This window comes from Anarrhichthys ocellatus, unplaced genomic scaffold (assembly GCF_004355925.1).
Source record: "Anarrhichthys ocellatus isolate YVR2014 unplaced genomic scaffold, GSC_Weel_1.0 scaffold11, whole genome shotgun sequence".
Classification (NCBI taxonomy): Eukaryota; Metazoa; Chordata; class Actinopteri; order Perciformes; family Anarhichadidae; genus Anarrhichthys; species Anarrhichthys ocellatus.
This window is the reverse complement of record NW_022280041.1, coordinates 3591546-3606120: the sequence shown is the minus strand read 5'-3', so window position 1 is coordinate 3606120 and position 14575 is coordinate 3591546. Positions and strand designations below refer to the sequence as shown.

At 43.0% G+C, this 14575-nt stretch overlaps 1 protein-coding gene across 1 annotated transcript in view; it reads left to right on the top strand.

Moving 5' to 3' along the window:
- vax2 (ventral anterior homeobox 2) overlaps positions 1–14301 on the top strand; it is a 19189-nt gene extending 4888 nt beyond the window's left edge. Inside the window, exons 2-3 of the mRNA XM_031851436.1 lie at positions 323–510; positions 13734–14301. Coding sequence (XP_031707296.1) covers positions 323–510; positions 13734–14228 — 683 coding nt within the window. The 3' untranslated portion in view covers positions 14229–14301. The remainder of the gene's footprint in view (positions 1–322; positions 511–13733) is intronic.
- Positions 14302–14575: the final 274 nt, after the last annotated feature.

Sequence of the window (14575 nt, the reverse complement as noted above, 5' to 3'; positions counted from 1 at the left end):
CACACACACACACACACACACACACACACACACACACACACACACACGTAGGATGTATATCTCAAAGACATCCATTTTCTCTTTAAAGCCATTAGCCATACTCATTAATAGTTCATCTGTTTGGCACGATGCAGGCTATAGATTCACTCCGTCCGTAAAGAAAGGTGTGTTCTGTTTTTACCCCATTGAACAAGTGATTCCATTCAGATTATAGTGAACAATAATAGTCTCCGTGGAGAACTCACTGCCGTTGAATTTAAGCAGCTGTTTGGTTTATGTTGTCTAAAGACTTTTGTTTTGGTTTCCGTTTCATTCCGAACAGACGCCAAAGGCACCATCCGCGAGATCGTGCTACCGAAGGGCCTCGACCTGGACCGGCCGAAGCGCACGCGGACCTCCTTCACGGCCGAGCAGCTGTACCGGCTCGAACTCGAGTTCCAAAGGTGCCAGTACGTCGTGGGCCGCGAGCGCACCGAGCTCGCGAGGCAGCTGAATCTCTCTGAGACACAGGTAAGGCTCTATGAAAATGATAATAATGCTTTAACAAACTTTAGATATATCTGAAGTTTATTAAAGCATCATTATCATTTTGACACATGACACATTGTATACAATGTGTCATCAACTGAGCTAACTAGCCTAGCTGTCAGCTGCTAGTTAAGACCTGTATGATATGTTTGGTAGCATATGTTATTCTTTGGCCCAGGTCAATGGGTCATTTCGAATTTGTTTTGCCTATATTATTGATTGGGTGACTGGTGTTTGGGGCCTTCAATTGGCTCCTCGGCCAATCAGAGTTGAAGAGTAGAGCTGCCCCGCCCAGAACACCGCTCAGCTGCCTTGTGAAACGGTCACATCAGGGGCCAAAGCCAGGCTGAAGATGTTTACAAACCAAAACAAAGATTTTTTTTAATGAATGAAACCTCTTTAGCCCTTATGGGAGAATTTGCTTTCCACAAGGAGGAATATTAAAAGAACATCAACAAAGGACAGTGCATAATATAACATCGAACAGAACCATCATACAAATATATATGTTTTTATGATGCATGTGTTTTTTATGTTACGTTACCTTATATTATTTTAAGCAGGTTAAAAAGTCACCCATAAATACGCCACAGGGGTTTGGGCACGCGCCAAGGGCCTTAAATGTGCTTGAAGCCTTAATGGCCTTACGGCTGTCAGAAAAAAAAATGGTGTCCACATTTACATTAAAAAATATTATTAATTAATATCTGCGTACAATATTGCATGTGTGTGACATCATGCGTAACGGTCACATTTCGTTCCCATCTTGACAAAATATCCGCCGAAAGCCAGAAGCAAGAAGAAAAGCACATTTAACTCCGAGGCTACGGAAATAAAATAAAAAAATAAAACATCTCTTTGCTTCCAGCACAGCACCCCAAAAACACTGCAGCGTGGTTCCTTGTGCAGCTTCGTGTGTTTGTGTAACGTGAAAGGAAACGTGTTGCTGTCCGGTAGATCGGCCCCTCGGTGCATCCAGAGCTCCTCTCTAAACACACTGCTGATATTCTGTCATCCCCGCGCGCTTCATTCAAACCTTCCCGCAGCGCCGCGAGCCCAACCCCTCTGTGTTTATTATGTGCGTCATCCGTTACACACTTATTCACAGACTATAGCCTATATTACTGGAACGCTGCACTTTTTTAATACACTAACAGTCATGTCCTGTCCCGTTTATAAGGGTGGACTTATTCAGTAATATTTCAGTGAACAGCAGGTGTTTATGCATCTAATTCCTTTTTTTTTTTTTTTTTTTTTTACCCACACATCGAAAATATTATTACAGGCTACTGCTCAAACATTGTAGTTTTCAAGAAATGGGATCTTAACTTGACGATCAACATATAACCAATAGAGATGTATCTTTATTAACACGCTGCAGATTTATAGAATAATAGTAATAATAGCGGTAAAATTAGATTATATTAAATCAGATAATATTTAAGAGGAAACATTCGTGCAATAAACATAAATCTTACGATCTATGTATTATTGTACACAGTGTGGGCCCACGAATGACGAGCTGCTGCTCTTGGAGGTTTTTTTTTATTGCCTAAAAGCTGTCGACACGTTGTCAACAACATTGAGCTTATACTTCAAATACAGATCGAAGGTATCATCATGTGCGTGCATTGGAGTGCGCGCTGCCTCGCCAACATCTGCCCACAAGTAAAATAACCCAATACGTCTGCAGATGGCCCCTTTCATAAATAAATACAAAAAAAACTCGAAAAGTAAATCCAAGAATTAAAATTAAAGTAGGTCAAACTGAGCCCATTTGTTTTGATGTCAACAATGCGTGAACCAGGAGGCCTTTTGTGCACTGCAGACTTTAACCACCTCTTAGAAAACACGTGTTGCAGGAGCTTTACGCATGGAGTACACCAACATTCATACCAACTCAAACATATAGTTGTGTGTGTGTGTGTGTGTGTGTGTGTGTGTGTGTGTGTGTGTGTGTGGTTTTTGGGAGCACAGAGCAGCCACTGTGTCCCTCATTAGTGCTGACACTAGGGGTGTTAATGGGAGGGCCTCAGCTTCCTGCTGCTGCTGAGGAGACGCTGCGCTGCAGCGGATTGGCTGAAAGAAAACTGCCTGACCTTCAAGTGAGAACAAAATGTAAATAATAAAAGTGTCCACAGTATAATGGCGTGAAACCCTGAACCCATCGCGCTGAGTTGTCTTAATGCTATGTGCTATTGAAACAGCTTTTACGCGTGATCGAAATGCTTTTAGTTGGCGTTACTCTCCTTTCTTCCTATTATCTTCTTCCTATTATCTTCTTCCTATTCGTGGCCTTTGCATATTTAAGAAAATGCAACATTCAAGGCTAATCACGCAAAAAATCACAAAAGGAACGATTGAGCTCTCTCAAAAGTTAAATAGGTCCCTTTTAAAGTGTGTTGTTGTTTTCTTGTTTTCCGGTGACTTAAAGTGTTTGATGCTTCTTAGTTCGCTACTCAAGGTTTTCACGGGTTTGTCATGAAGTAATTTGATTTGCATGTTCAATTTATAGACCACTAAATCAGCTCTTTCAGCGAACAGCTTCTCTAGACTTTTAAAAATCATCTATTTTCCTTTGTCTATCTGTCTATCTGTCTATCTATCTATCTATCTATCTATCTATCTATCTATCTATCTATCTATCTATCTATCTATCTATCTATCTATATTGTACAATATAGACGGGACATTTAGTGTCCTCTAAGCCTTTTTATTTGTAATATTTCTACAAATACACACTCCTTGTGCCTTCGCTGCTGTTCTACAGTTTTTTAAAGCGACATGGTTTCTTTTGGGAGTTGAAAAACCGTTTATTTTTTTCCAGTTCGTTGTGTTTTGGGGTTTGCAAAAGGGACGGTGCGCTTGATTTCAAGGCAACAAAAGGAATTGGAAACTGGAATAACTTGAATAAGCTTCGATACAAAGTTGAGTTTTTGGTGTTTTCTCAATGTTTTCTCAAAGTTGTCACCTTCATTCCGATTATATTCAGGAATTGCAATCGAAACATTAACCTGTATGCATGCTGACCCGATGATATTTCGATAATCAGCAGTTTTGTTACGTTTTAATTAACCCGTTGTATTCACAAAATAAGATGCAAATAATAATGAGCTTTACATTTCGTTGTTTATTATTGTACCAAACTCTTACAACTCTTAATACATCATGGAATCTTAAAGTAAGATTCTAACCCAAAGAAATCTGAAACAGAAATGTTTTCCCTTTGTTTTCCATTCAAATCAAACAAGTGGACTTTCCTTTGGTTTCCGAAACAATAGCACCGAAAACGTGATTAAAGCAAACACCTTTTTTTATAAACTTCTTCCTGAACGTGACAGGCCTCTCTATCTGTGACTGAAACACAAATACTAATTACAGTCATATCGGAGATTGGATCGTTAAGTGTTTTTTAACAATGTTTGGGGATTTGGGCATTGACCCATGGAGTAACTCCAATTAGTTTGGTCAGGTATTCAAACTGATCACGCAATGAGGCAGCAGACATTGGAAACACACACACACGCAAAATGCCGAAGGGGCCGAAATCATCCAGACTTCAACAGAATTACAGAAGCAAAAGTGGATTATTTTAAAGACAATTTGAGATTATTATGTGATTGTTATAAATAATTCGATTAATGTGTCTTCAAAAGTGTCTCGCCAAGACGCACAGAACTTGGATTAAACATAAAACCTGAAGGATATTTTTAAAGTTTCCAAATGTATTTCATGCGATTTTGGAGAAACCTTTATGGTATTTTTTTGTCTTAGAGAGGACATTTACGTATCATGAAACACTGACCATTGCGCACTATTTCTTCTCCAAAAAGTTTTCTCTTGATAAAGGCTCGGCCAGCGTTCAATAAATACGAGCAAATATAACAAAACAAGTGAACAAAAGCGTGTACAACCCGGTCGTTTTAATCATCTGGCGAAAACAAACAAACAACTGCTCATCGTTTAAACTGCGCCGAGTTCATATTCAACACCATTGCTCGATCAAAAGCAAATATTTCAAAGTAGCTCCACCTGCAGAAGAAGAAAACCAGACGCTTTCCTCCATATTCTACTTCAAATCCACTTTAAACCTGTCTGAAAGCAGAGGAAGGAATGCGGCTATGAGTTCACCCCTCTCTGATGTTTGAGTATTAAAGTGCAGCCGTGTGTCTTTGTCTTTGTCTCTTTAGTAGTAATCCTACCGCGGTAACACGTTACTGAGCGTCCCCGTATACCGGCTCGGAGCTCTCCCTTCGTCCCGGCAGGTGGCTCCCCGCTACAGGGAAACTCAGCGGGAGGGAAGGGGGCGCGCGCGCGCACACACACGGACTGAAACCTTGAACTAAAACATGAAAGCCCCTCAGTTAGTCTATCTTCATCTTTAGTTTGCTCATGGATGGCCACCGATCATACAGATGGATGTTCAGGGATGCTCTTATTGTGAAGGTATGTTTCCTGCATGTGGAGAAGGTTTATTCATATTATTTGTAAATCATGCGCGAGTCTAACTTTTACTGCTAGTTTCCTGTATTTTCTGTGTAAAGAGGACAACATGTAATTCTCATTTTCATCGTAAACTTCCTTTAAGATGTACCTCTGGGTAATTAAATTAACATTTTGGAGGTTATTTCTCCTGTTTTGTTTACAATTAGCAGAATTCCACCATCTAAAAATGTGTCAAACTACTTCCTATTTATTTTTTTGCACGAAAAAGACAAAAGCTTTCACACATTCCTGGACGTGTCCTGCCTGCTCCGACAGGTTTCGACAGTGTGACTTCAGGAGGTTTTTGGGACACCCTCCTGTGTGGTCACTTTAAGCTCTTCCACAGTCCCCCTGAGTTGAGTGCAGCTGACGTATACGCTGCCATTGTACCAGTCTATTGTTGTATGCAGCCCTTCGATGGAGAAGCTATGGGTTTAATGGTGTTCGGGCTTTGTTAAACATGGTTTTAATCCTGCAGCGAATGGGAGAGAGCGCAGTGATGGAAACATGGTTGATCTCTAATGTAAAGCTAGGGGCACGATGCCCAGGTGTGAGCAGATGTTTGCATTTGTTATCCTTTTTTGTCACAGTTGTTTGAGGATATTGATTTGATGTAGTTCTGCTTTAACGTCTGATGTGAAATTACTATTTTTTTGTCAGATTTTTGTAAATTTAAAATGATCCAAGATATAAAAATAGGAATTCTTAAATACATTGGGGTGTGGTTTCTAATATAAATTCCCCTTTTGGACGACCACCACTTCATCACTCAGACCCTGGTGTGTTAGAGATGAACTATGTGTGAGTTTGGATTTGAACATACATGTGTGTATGTTGGACTGTTTTTGCGTGAGTCACTTTCATGTTAACACCCTCAGAGCAGTTCACATAGAGTTGAGCACGCTCTTAAAGTTTTTCATCCAGAAAACACCTGCCTGCATTGTAGATCTGTTTGCAGGAGGATGAGGGGAAAAGTTAAGCAACTTGAGCTGGAATCCAGTTTGGTTGTGAAGTTGACAATCAACATAAACTCTGTTTAATTTCACTGTCTAAAACTTCCACTTTTTGGCGCAAGAACTAAACTAAAACGATGCACCTGCTCTTAGAATAGAGACATTTGTCGCTGTAATTCTATCGACTCGCACTCAAAGAGATGTCTGGAGGCCAGCAGGGACCAACACAAGAAAAAACAAAAGATGAATGTTGCCACTGTGTCAGAAAGTGAACAGCCACTTCAGCTGCGACCTTTACTGATTTACCTGCCCGAAAACGCATTCTTAGTTAGTGTACTTGTGGAACAGGTGTTCAAGTCATCCGAGATCAGCGTCACACTTGCGCTCATGTTCTGTCTGCTGTCGTTTCTCTCCGATACCAAAAAACAGCCCGGAGCACAGTTTAGTGACGGGCCGTGAAAACTTTTAAAAGATGCTTCTTGCAGCTGTCTTCTATATATTGTTTTTGCCTCGTGGGTTTCTCTAACTCAGAGGGGGGGTTAGAGGTAGAAAAGAAAACGTGTTGCGACCTCTTAGGAAACCTGGTAAGTCTAACTTCCCCATTAAGAAGTTACACCTGCTTGTGCAACTCGTCTCAAATTGAATCTAGAAGCAATAGTGCGCATTAAGGATTATTGTAGTGGTAAATGGACACAGGAAACACACAAAAAAGGACTGAGTTTGGTACCACGTATTGTGGGAAATCTGTGTTTTCCACATGACAAGTTGTGTTTATGTGTCTGCGTACGGTGAATGTCCCCGTTGTGTGTGTGTGTGTGTGTGTATTGACGGCCCAAACAGACGTTGTCTGGCCACTTGTCTGGAGCGTAGCTGACGTAAAGCTGTGCAGATGTAGCGGAGAGGAGGCAGCACAGTACGGCGATTGTCCAAACACTCGGAATAGAGAAAGAGATAGGAAGGGACACAGACACACAGACACTTGCTGCTTTGTGCTTTCAGTTGAAATGTTTGGTTGTGTAGAGAAACAAACTCTTTCCTCTTTAGTCCGTGGTGACCTAAAGCGAGAGCATCATCCTCAGACCGGGAACTTTAGTCCGATTGGCTGATGGTCGGGAAGAAAACCTGCGCGGCTCTGATTATCTAATCAGTTGATTAGATAATCAGTAGGACATATTAGCAATTATCTCGTATTTGCCTTTGTCCTTAATCACTCTCTCAATCTGAATTGACTTGTTTCATCAGCTTCTGGCAGAGTGAAGTGTGTGTGTGAGGCCATGGATGGTGTAATTTTCCAAACATACGGAGGACCGTGTAATCCTTCAACTGACGTGAAAACACACCCTCCCAAGACCAAACAAAGTTATGTTGCTGTACATAAAACACTGCATTCACAGATGAATAGATGTGACTCCATAGGATAGCTGCTGTATATTCTGTCCTCGTACTATGCAGCCATAGAGAGAAAGAACAAATAAATCGATAATAGGATATAATCCACAAGCGCTCCATATCCTCGTTTAATGCCTTTAACTAACGACAATCCCTTACAAGGCAATTGTTGTCAACGTGTCTTGAAAACTCATCCCTAAGATAAAGTGAAGCTTAAATTGAAGAGTCTCCATCCTTAGCTATCTGCAACCAAGGACAATGTTTTTTATCTCTCTATGGCTACGCCAGCTTCAAATGAGGAAACCCCCCCTGAAACCCCTTTAATAGTTAACGTCAGAAAACCAAGAAAGCAACAGAGGATGGATCCCTCTTCCAGACGTGTAAAAGATGCGTGTACCGAAACAAAATGGAGGAATAAAAGCGTGGCACGCATTTAAATCTTGAGGCAGCAGAATTGTGAACGCGTCCTCGCTTCTGCCAGCTGTGACAAAATCAAATCTGATTCCTAAAAGAACAAAAACCAAACGCTAGACGCTTTGTTATTTTCTTGGCCGAATGCGATTCGAGTGACTGCGGGGTGACATCCAAGAAAACTCATGGACCATATTCAAACCCCTGCTGATTCCTTCTGTGAACGAGTGCAGCGCATCTCTAACATTACAGTAGGAGAAGGAAGGCGGGGGAGGCTGTTATCTAGACCCGGTGGGGTTCACTCGGGCGGCGAATGGACGGAGGAAAGAAGGGAGGGGTAGCGGGAGAGAGGTGGGCCTGATAACGGTCCCAAGTGCTTTCGCGTTAAGGAGGATTAGGCAGTCATATCTACCAGCGATTCAGTAAGACGGGGTTAACCCCTCTCTGAACCTGGCCGGACATGTGCTGCAGTGATGGAGGACCACAGCGGCTTTATTCGGGCAAAGTTTGACAATGGAGGCGGGGGGGTTCGAGGCTTTAGGTTAGGGTAAAATGTGATGGTGGTGGTGGTGGTGGTGGGGGTGGGGGTATTGGCCCAGGTATGTATGAAAATGACTTGAGGAGCAGAACCAGGCTGTTTGTATCTGACATGAGCGTTTGTCATCTATGGTTTTGGGATCCCAATACTGTTGGATTGGAAACAAAACAAAGAAAGAAAGATTTGGGTCAGTTTGTACAGTTTCAGAACGCGATCTCAATGCTGCTTCATAACCAACTTCACAATACCAGAGAATATAATTTGGGCAGTAGAAATACTCAAACCAGTTTATTCCTTCAAAATCCCAGAAACGATACTCGGGTCATGCCCTCGTGTCCTGTTTTGTGCTATAACCTAAATAAGTCTTTGAATGGTGTATTTAATCACATCACAACAAGTTGAAAAATATCTTTTCAATGTATGAAGTTAGACGAATGTTAGAAGACTGGTTTGTTCAGGTTGTCCTATACCTGGTACAGTAGATCAAATGGCAACAAATATGATTAATATCGAACACCGTCTCCTACAAATAAAATGGAGTAACAAATTAATAACTAATGTTAACTAAAGTCTATTTTTATTGAACCACTGATCCGTCAAATGGATCTGCTAACCTGAAAAGTAAAAGTTAAATTGTCCGAAACAGTCTCCTGTAATTGGTGCTAGCATCATTAATATTATCTGCAATAGTTGTGAAGAAAAGACGGACGTGTTGCTCCATCACACGCAATCGAGTAAGTCATTGGTTCCGCCCTTTGCTTTTTGGTTTCTTTAATAATGGCGACCGCCGGTTCGTCACACACTGGTTTCCATTGGTGCATCACAGTGCATATAGTTGAGTATCCACTGGTGTGTTACACACAGTTGAATGGCCGCCGGTCCGCCTGGTACAGTACTCCGTGGAAAAGGAGTTTTCATTGTGTGCTGCGGCTCATCACATGCCTGGGATCAGGGGGTCTGAACAGGGTCACAGCGGGAGCGCCGGGCTGCTGGAGGGGTCATGGAAAGTGTGAAAGACTGTCACCAAGTGTCCTTAAAGACTTTACCGTCACAATCCTGCATTAAACAGCCGGGCAGTGGAACGTTATGTCACATTATATGTTTTCGTTAATGCCCTCCATCGTCGTATAGCTTAAATCAGTTCAGCTTTATTCCATCGCAGTAAAGTGATTAAAAAAACAGAGTGATAAATATACAAGCGACAGAAGCATCTAAACAAACATCGTCTTTGTTCCAACTTCAACATGTTAGCACGGAGCTTAGCTGATTAATGGTATGGACACATATGGATGCCCAGTTGATCCGTACACTGGGTCTTGATCAGGCTTAACCTTTCTACCTCTAGCCCAGTTTGCCTCTGCTCTCAGCTGTCTGCATTCACGGCGCAGGCCTCTGATTGGCTGAACTCTGGCCGACTGGTCTGTGTGTTCATGCATGCCGGCCTGATCATCTCTCCCTGACCTTCAGTTTACCCCGCCCTGCATACATTTACTCTCATCCTCTTTTGATCCCCTACCTTGTTGTCTTCATCCTTCATCTGGCCCAGAGACGTCCCGCCGCTCTCTTGCTTTACAGCTGCTTCTTGCTTCCTTAATGTGATGCATTTCCAGATTAGATGAAAGACGGTTTCATTTGATAGCAGTTGTGGAAGTGTGACATTTGTATGTGCATGCCTATGATTACACAATGAGTTAGTTGTTTCATTTTTTTTTTTTTTTAAAACATCACAGTCTTTAAGATACAATTTACACATAGAAATTAACAAAATCCACAGCTGTCTTAAATTAGAAGGCTGGTTGTAATATAAACCTCTTCTAACTGTCAAAACATTGTTGTGTCCCACCGTTGCACTGTTCTGCTGCTGTAAACACTCACTAGAGCACCAAATGTGTATTCATCCGCAGGTGAAAATAGTCCCCAACAAATGCACTATTCTCTCCTGTTTGAGTGATCTTTGCTAAAGACTACAGTGCCCAGCTGATTAAGGAAATTACTGAGCCTTAAAAAAAAAAAAAAGAAGAAAGCATACGTTTTTTTTTTTAAGCATTTGTAAAGATTTACATGTTCAGTAGTAATCAATGAGATGTGGACCACAGTGTAGTCAGGTTGGTTGATGGAACAGTAGAACACCAGACTTTTCCTTAAACGGTAGCACTTTTCTTTTCATTAAATCAACATCAAATCAACTGACACTCAACAAATAGAGTTACAAAAGAGGCCGATCACCATTAAAGGCGTTCTTGACCTAAAAACACAATGACATGGATGTTTATGTCGGATCCAGGTTTTTCCACCCCCGTCTCAGTCCTAACCTCTTCACCCGGGCTCTGTGCCCCGGCCTCGGCCCCGGTAGACCAGAGTGCAGCGGGGCGGGGGTGCAGAGGGCGAGTCCGGGGCAGATGCAGGTCACGCCAGATCCAGATCTCCCTCGGTAATCTCTGCCCCAGCTCTGAACCCTGGATCCCATTAAAAAGGATTTACATCCAATAGTGTAGATGTACCAAAGGCAGCTTTGCTTTCTTCTCTTCTCATCATTTTTCCACTTCTAATAAAATCCCAGGAAAACACTAGCAAACACTAGCATAGAGGCAGTGTGTGAGCTAACGAGGAAGAAATACAGAAGCAGCTGCACATAGATCACTTCTGCTGCATATTCCACCCTGCTGTCACCCCTCCCTCCCTCTGGTCTCCATCCCCACTATCCCTCCCTCTGGTCTCCATCCCCACTATCCCTCCCTCTGTGCCTCTTTTGGGTTTTTACAGTAAGACTTGCTAGCGTCATTATTCCTCTCTGAGCTGCTGGATCCTCTCCGATCTCATTATTTGTGTCATGGTCAGAAGTAAACCATGATCTCACTTGCCCTCGCTGCCCGTTGAGCCTTTAGAGTGCAGTGATACTTCGGTTATCAGCAGCCAGCCTGATTACCTCCACACAAACTGACAGCTATGTTTGGCTTATAACCCATGTCACCCAATTAGGCGAGCCCCCTCGTCACCGTTTTAGAATATGAGCTGGTGCCAGCGGCACGAAGGATAAGTTTGTCTTTTCTTATCTCTCACCTCAGGACCCTTTCCTACCTTAACCAAGTGTTTCAGTTGATTAACATTAAATAGATCAACCACAGTTTATTTACCAAAACCTTGATCTTTAGCATTCGTTAACATGAACATGACATCACCGTTTAAGTAGATGTGGGTGTTTGGTATTACAGCTTTGACAGACTTTCAGTTGTGACTGGTCTGTTGGTTCTAGGCATGTCGTCAGGACCGGTTAACATTGACACGCCTATTGAAAAGTGTCCATGCTGTTCTGCAAAGAGTCCTTACTCTGTCAAACACACAACTAGTCAGCCTGGTGTCTCCTCCTTTGACCATTATTTTAAACGGCTCCAAAGAAAGCGCAACTCTACAGCAGACATTTTCATTGCAATTCAAATTCAATTCAAGAGAAACTCCAGTGACCTTTTTTAATGGAGGCTTTATACACTGTTTGTTTATTTGTGTGAATGATTATGACATTTCAAACTACCGACCCTTCACAGGCTTAGGCATTTCTGCTGCTACAGGAGTTTCCATAAGTCGTCAGCTTCCGATCCCCACGTATCGGGGATTAGATTAATGGATTTCTACGAAAAATCACGAAGAGGCTGATGGACAGTCTGTCGTGTGCGTAAATAACTTTCACTGTAGTGTTGGGTAAACACAGACGTTGTGCGGTGTAACACGTTTCATCCGTGGAAACAACATTCTTTCGCTTATTTGTTGTCTCCATTGACAGATTTAAATATTTTATTAATGCTCTAATAACTTTTAACACACTTTATTCAACATCACAATGACACAACTTCCTGGTTTTCAGATGCGATTGAACTAATCAATCGGAAGCTCAGAAGATAAAGCTTAATATAAAATGCCCCAAAAATCACTGATTCTCGCTACTCAATAGGACGATTGGCTCCTTTTCTGTTTGATTGTTTTCTCAATTGAGGATGTTTGAGTTCTGGAAAGATGGTGGAACAAATCAAGACATTTGGAGATGTTATACTTTAGCTTCAGGACATCAGGACGGGCATTATTTCACTATTTTATGACATTATTTGATGATGAAAGCGATGACGATCACTGGTGTCAGAACGATTGTAAATATTTAACTCCGTAAAAATGACTCTGACCTACTTATCGTACATTCCCTTATGAAGCTTACAATACTGAATAAGCTAGAAACAATGGTCAGCAAATATGAAAGATTGGTTGCATCTTTTTGTGAGTGATTTGGAATATAATTGTTTTTAATTGTCATCAAATTTGAACTGTATCATAAGACGGCGCTAATATTTAATTTCAATATGACAATAGATGAAACTACCACAGCACGCCCTGCGCGCCGCAGAGTGAGGATGCTGTAGTGAGTCTTTAGTGAAACTCGGTCAGGGTCGTATACATTTTTCACGCGTGTGATTCCTCTCCTCTGTGGCTCTCCGTGCAGCGATCCGCTGTGACCCCGGCGTGCCCTCCAATCAGCATCCCACCAAGCCCACGACTTTACCGCACGCCATACATTAAAGCGACGCTGCACTCCATCAATTAAACAAGCCCAACAAGGACAGGCAGAGTTCACGGAGCTTCTCCTCGATCTGCTGCGGGTGGCGTGCCGTGAGAGAAGGCGATGTTGCAGATTATTACATTTTTTGTTTTTACATTTTCACATGATTTACGGTGCATTTGCATACTTCCGTTCCCCATCTTCTAAAGCTATATTTAGACTTTTGCACTCTGCTGTATAGCTTTGATATCACTGCCCGTCCCCTTATGGCCATGTCCACCATTCTAGCCTGAAAGGGTCTTGAAGTGTGAGAAGAAGTAGAGTGCATGGGACCAACCATGATCAAATGTGCAGAGAAAAACAACAGAGTTGATCCAATGGCTGGTGCCAGGGGGGGGGGGGGGGATTACGGCATCTCTGCTTGTTCTGCACGGATTAATGCGTGTATGGCTGCTAAGGTGCTAAGGTGTTGCGTGCTCTCGGAGCACGCTGCAGCAGAGATATGCATCAAAGCAAGAGGTCACAAAGATGTCGGCTGCACGTGTGTGCAGCCTGTGCAAACTATTAACTTTTGGGCACGTAAAGAGGATAATGTCAGGACGGGTTAGTGTTCGCGTTGGTGAAACATCGGTGATCTGCACACGTTATAATGTTGAATAGAAGAAGACGATGTTCATGAGTTATGTATTGCTTTTAGCAGTGGAAGCTTTGTGGTATGATTTTAAAAACAGTAAATAACTTTACAAGAACATAAAGAACTTCTGTGTTCCGTGATGACATGCCTTTGTAAAGTTTTGCTTCTGATTTCACCGATTCTACCGCTGAAAAGTGAAAAAGTGTTTGATTGGGACACAACTGAGTGACTCTTTCCTCCTGGTTGTTTCAGGTCAAGGTTTGGTTCCAAAACCGGCGGACCAAGCAGAAGAAGGACACCACCAAGGATTCAGACAAACGCTCGTCCTCCTCAAACGAGTCGTTGGCCACCTGCAACATCCTGCGCCTCCTGGAGCAGGGCCGCCTCCTCTCGGGCCCCGTCCCGCCGCCGAACTCCCTCCTAGGGCCCCCGCATCTGGCAAACGGCTCCCTGCTGAGCAGCCCGGGCGGATGCTCCTCCACCTCTCCGGGGATCAGCAGCAGCACTCCTCCCAACTCCCTAGTAGGGGGGAATTTCGGGCTGTCGCTGCCCTCGCTGGGCGGCACCCCACCCTCACCGCGGCTGGGCCTCCCGCCGCCGCACTCCCTCTGCTTCTCCATGCCGCTGCTGGGGGGCGCCCATCATGAACTGACATCCGTCTACGGCTGCGGCTCTTCCGCTTTTGAGCCGTACATGCGGCTGGACAGGAAGGAGGCAGATCTGGGAGGGAAGAAGACTGTTTCTTAAGTAACGTGTCCCTCTTTTAGGACACCAGGGGGGCTGGGACTTTGATGGAGGGCGTTTGTCCTCAGATGTTCGCTCTGCAGCCTGTTTGACATTTGAGTCAGGGGTGGGGGGGGGGGGGAGATACCTGGATCATCAGAAATATGGAAAAAGGAAGAGTCCAGGTTCCATGTGGCACCATTTTGTGCCACAGAACTGTTGGGAACACAAAATGGTGAAAAAGAGACTCTCCCACATAAAAAACAAACAAAAAAAAAACTTGTGAATTTTTTGCAAAAATGCTGTGTGTGTGTGTTTTGCGTGAAACCTGACAGACGGCTGTTTTTATCACCACTCTCTTCGCAGTGGTT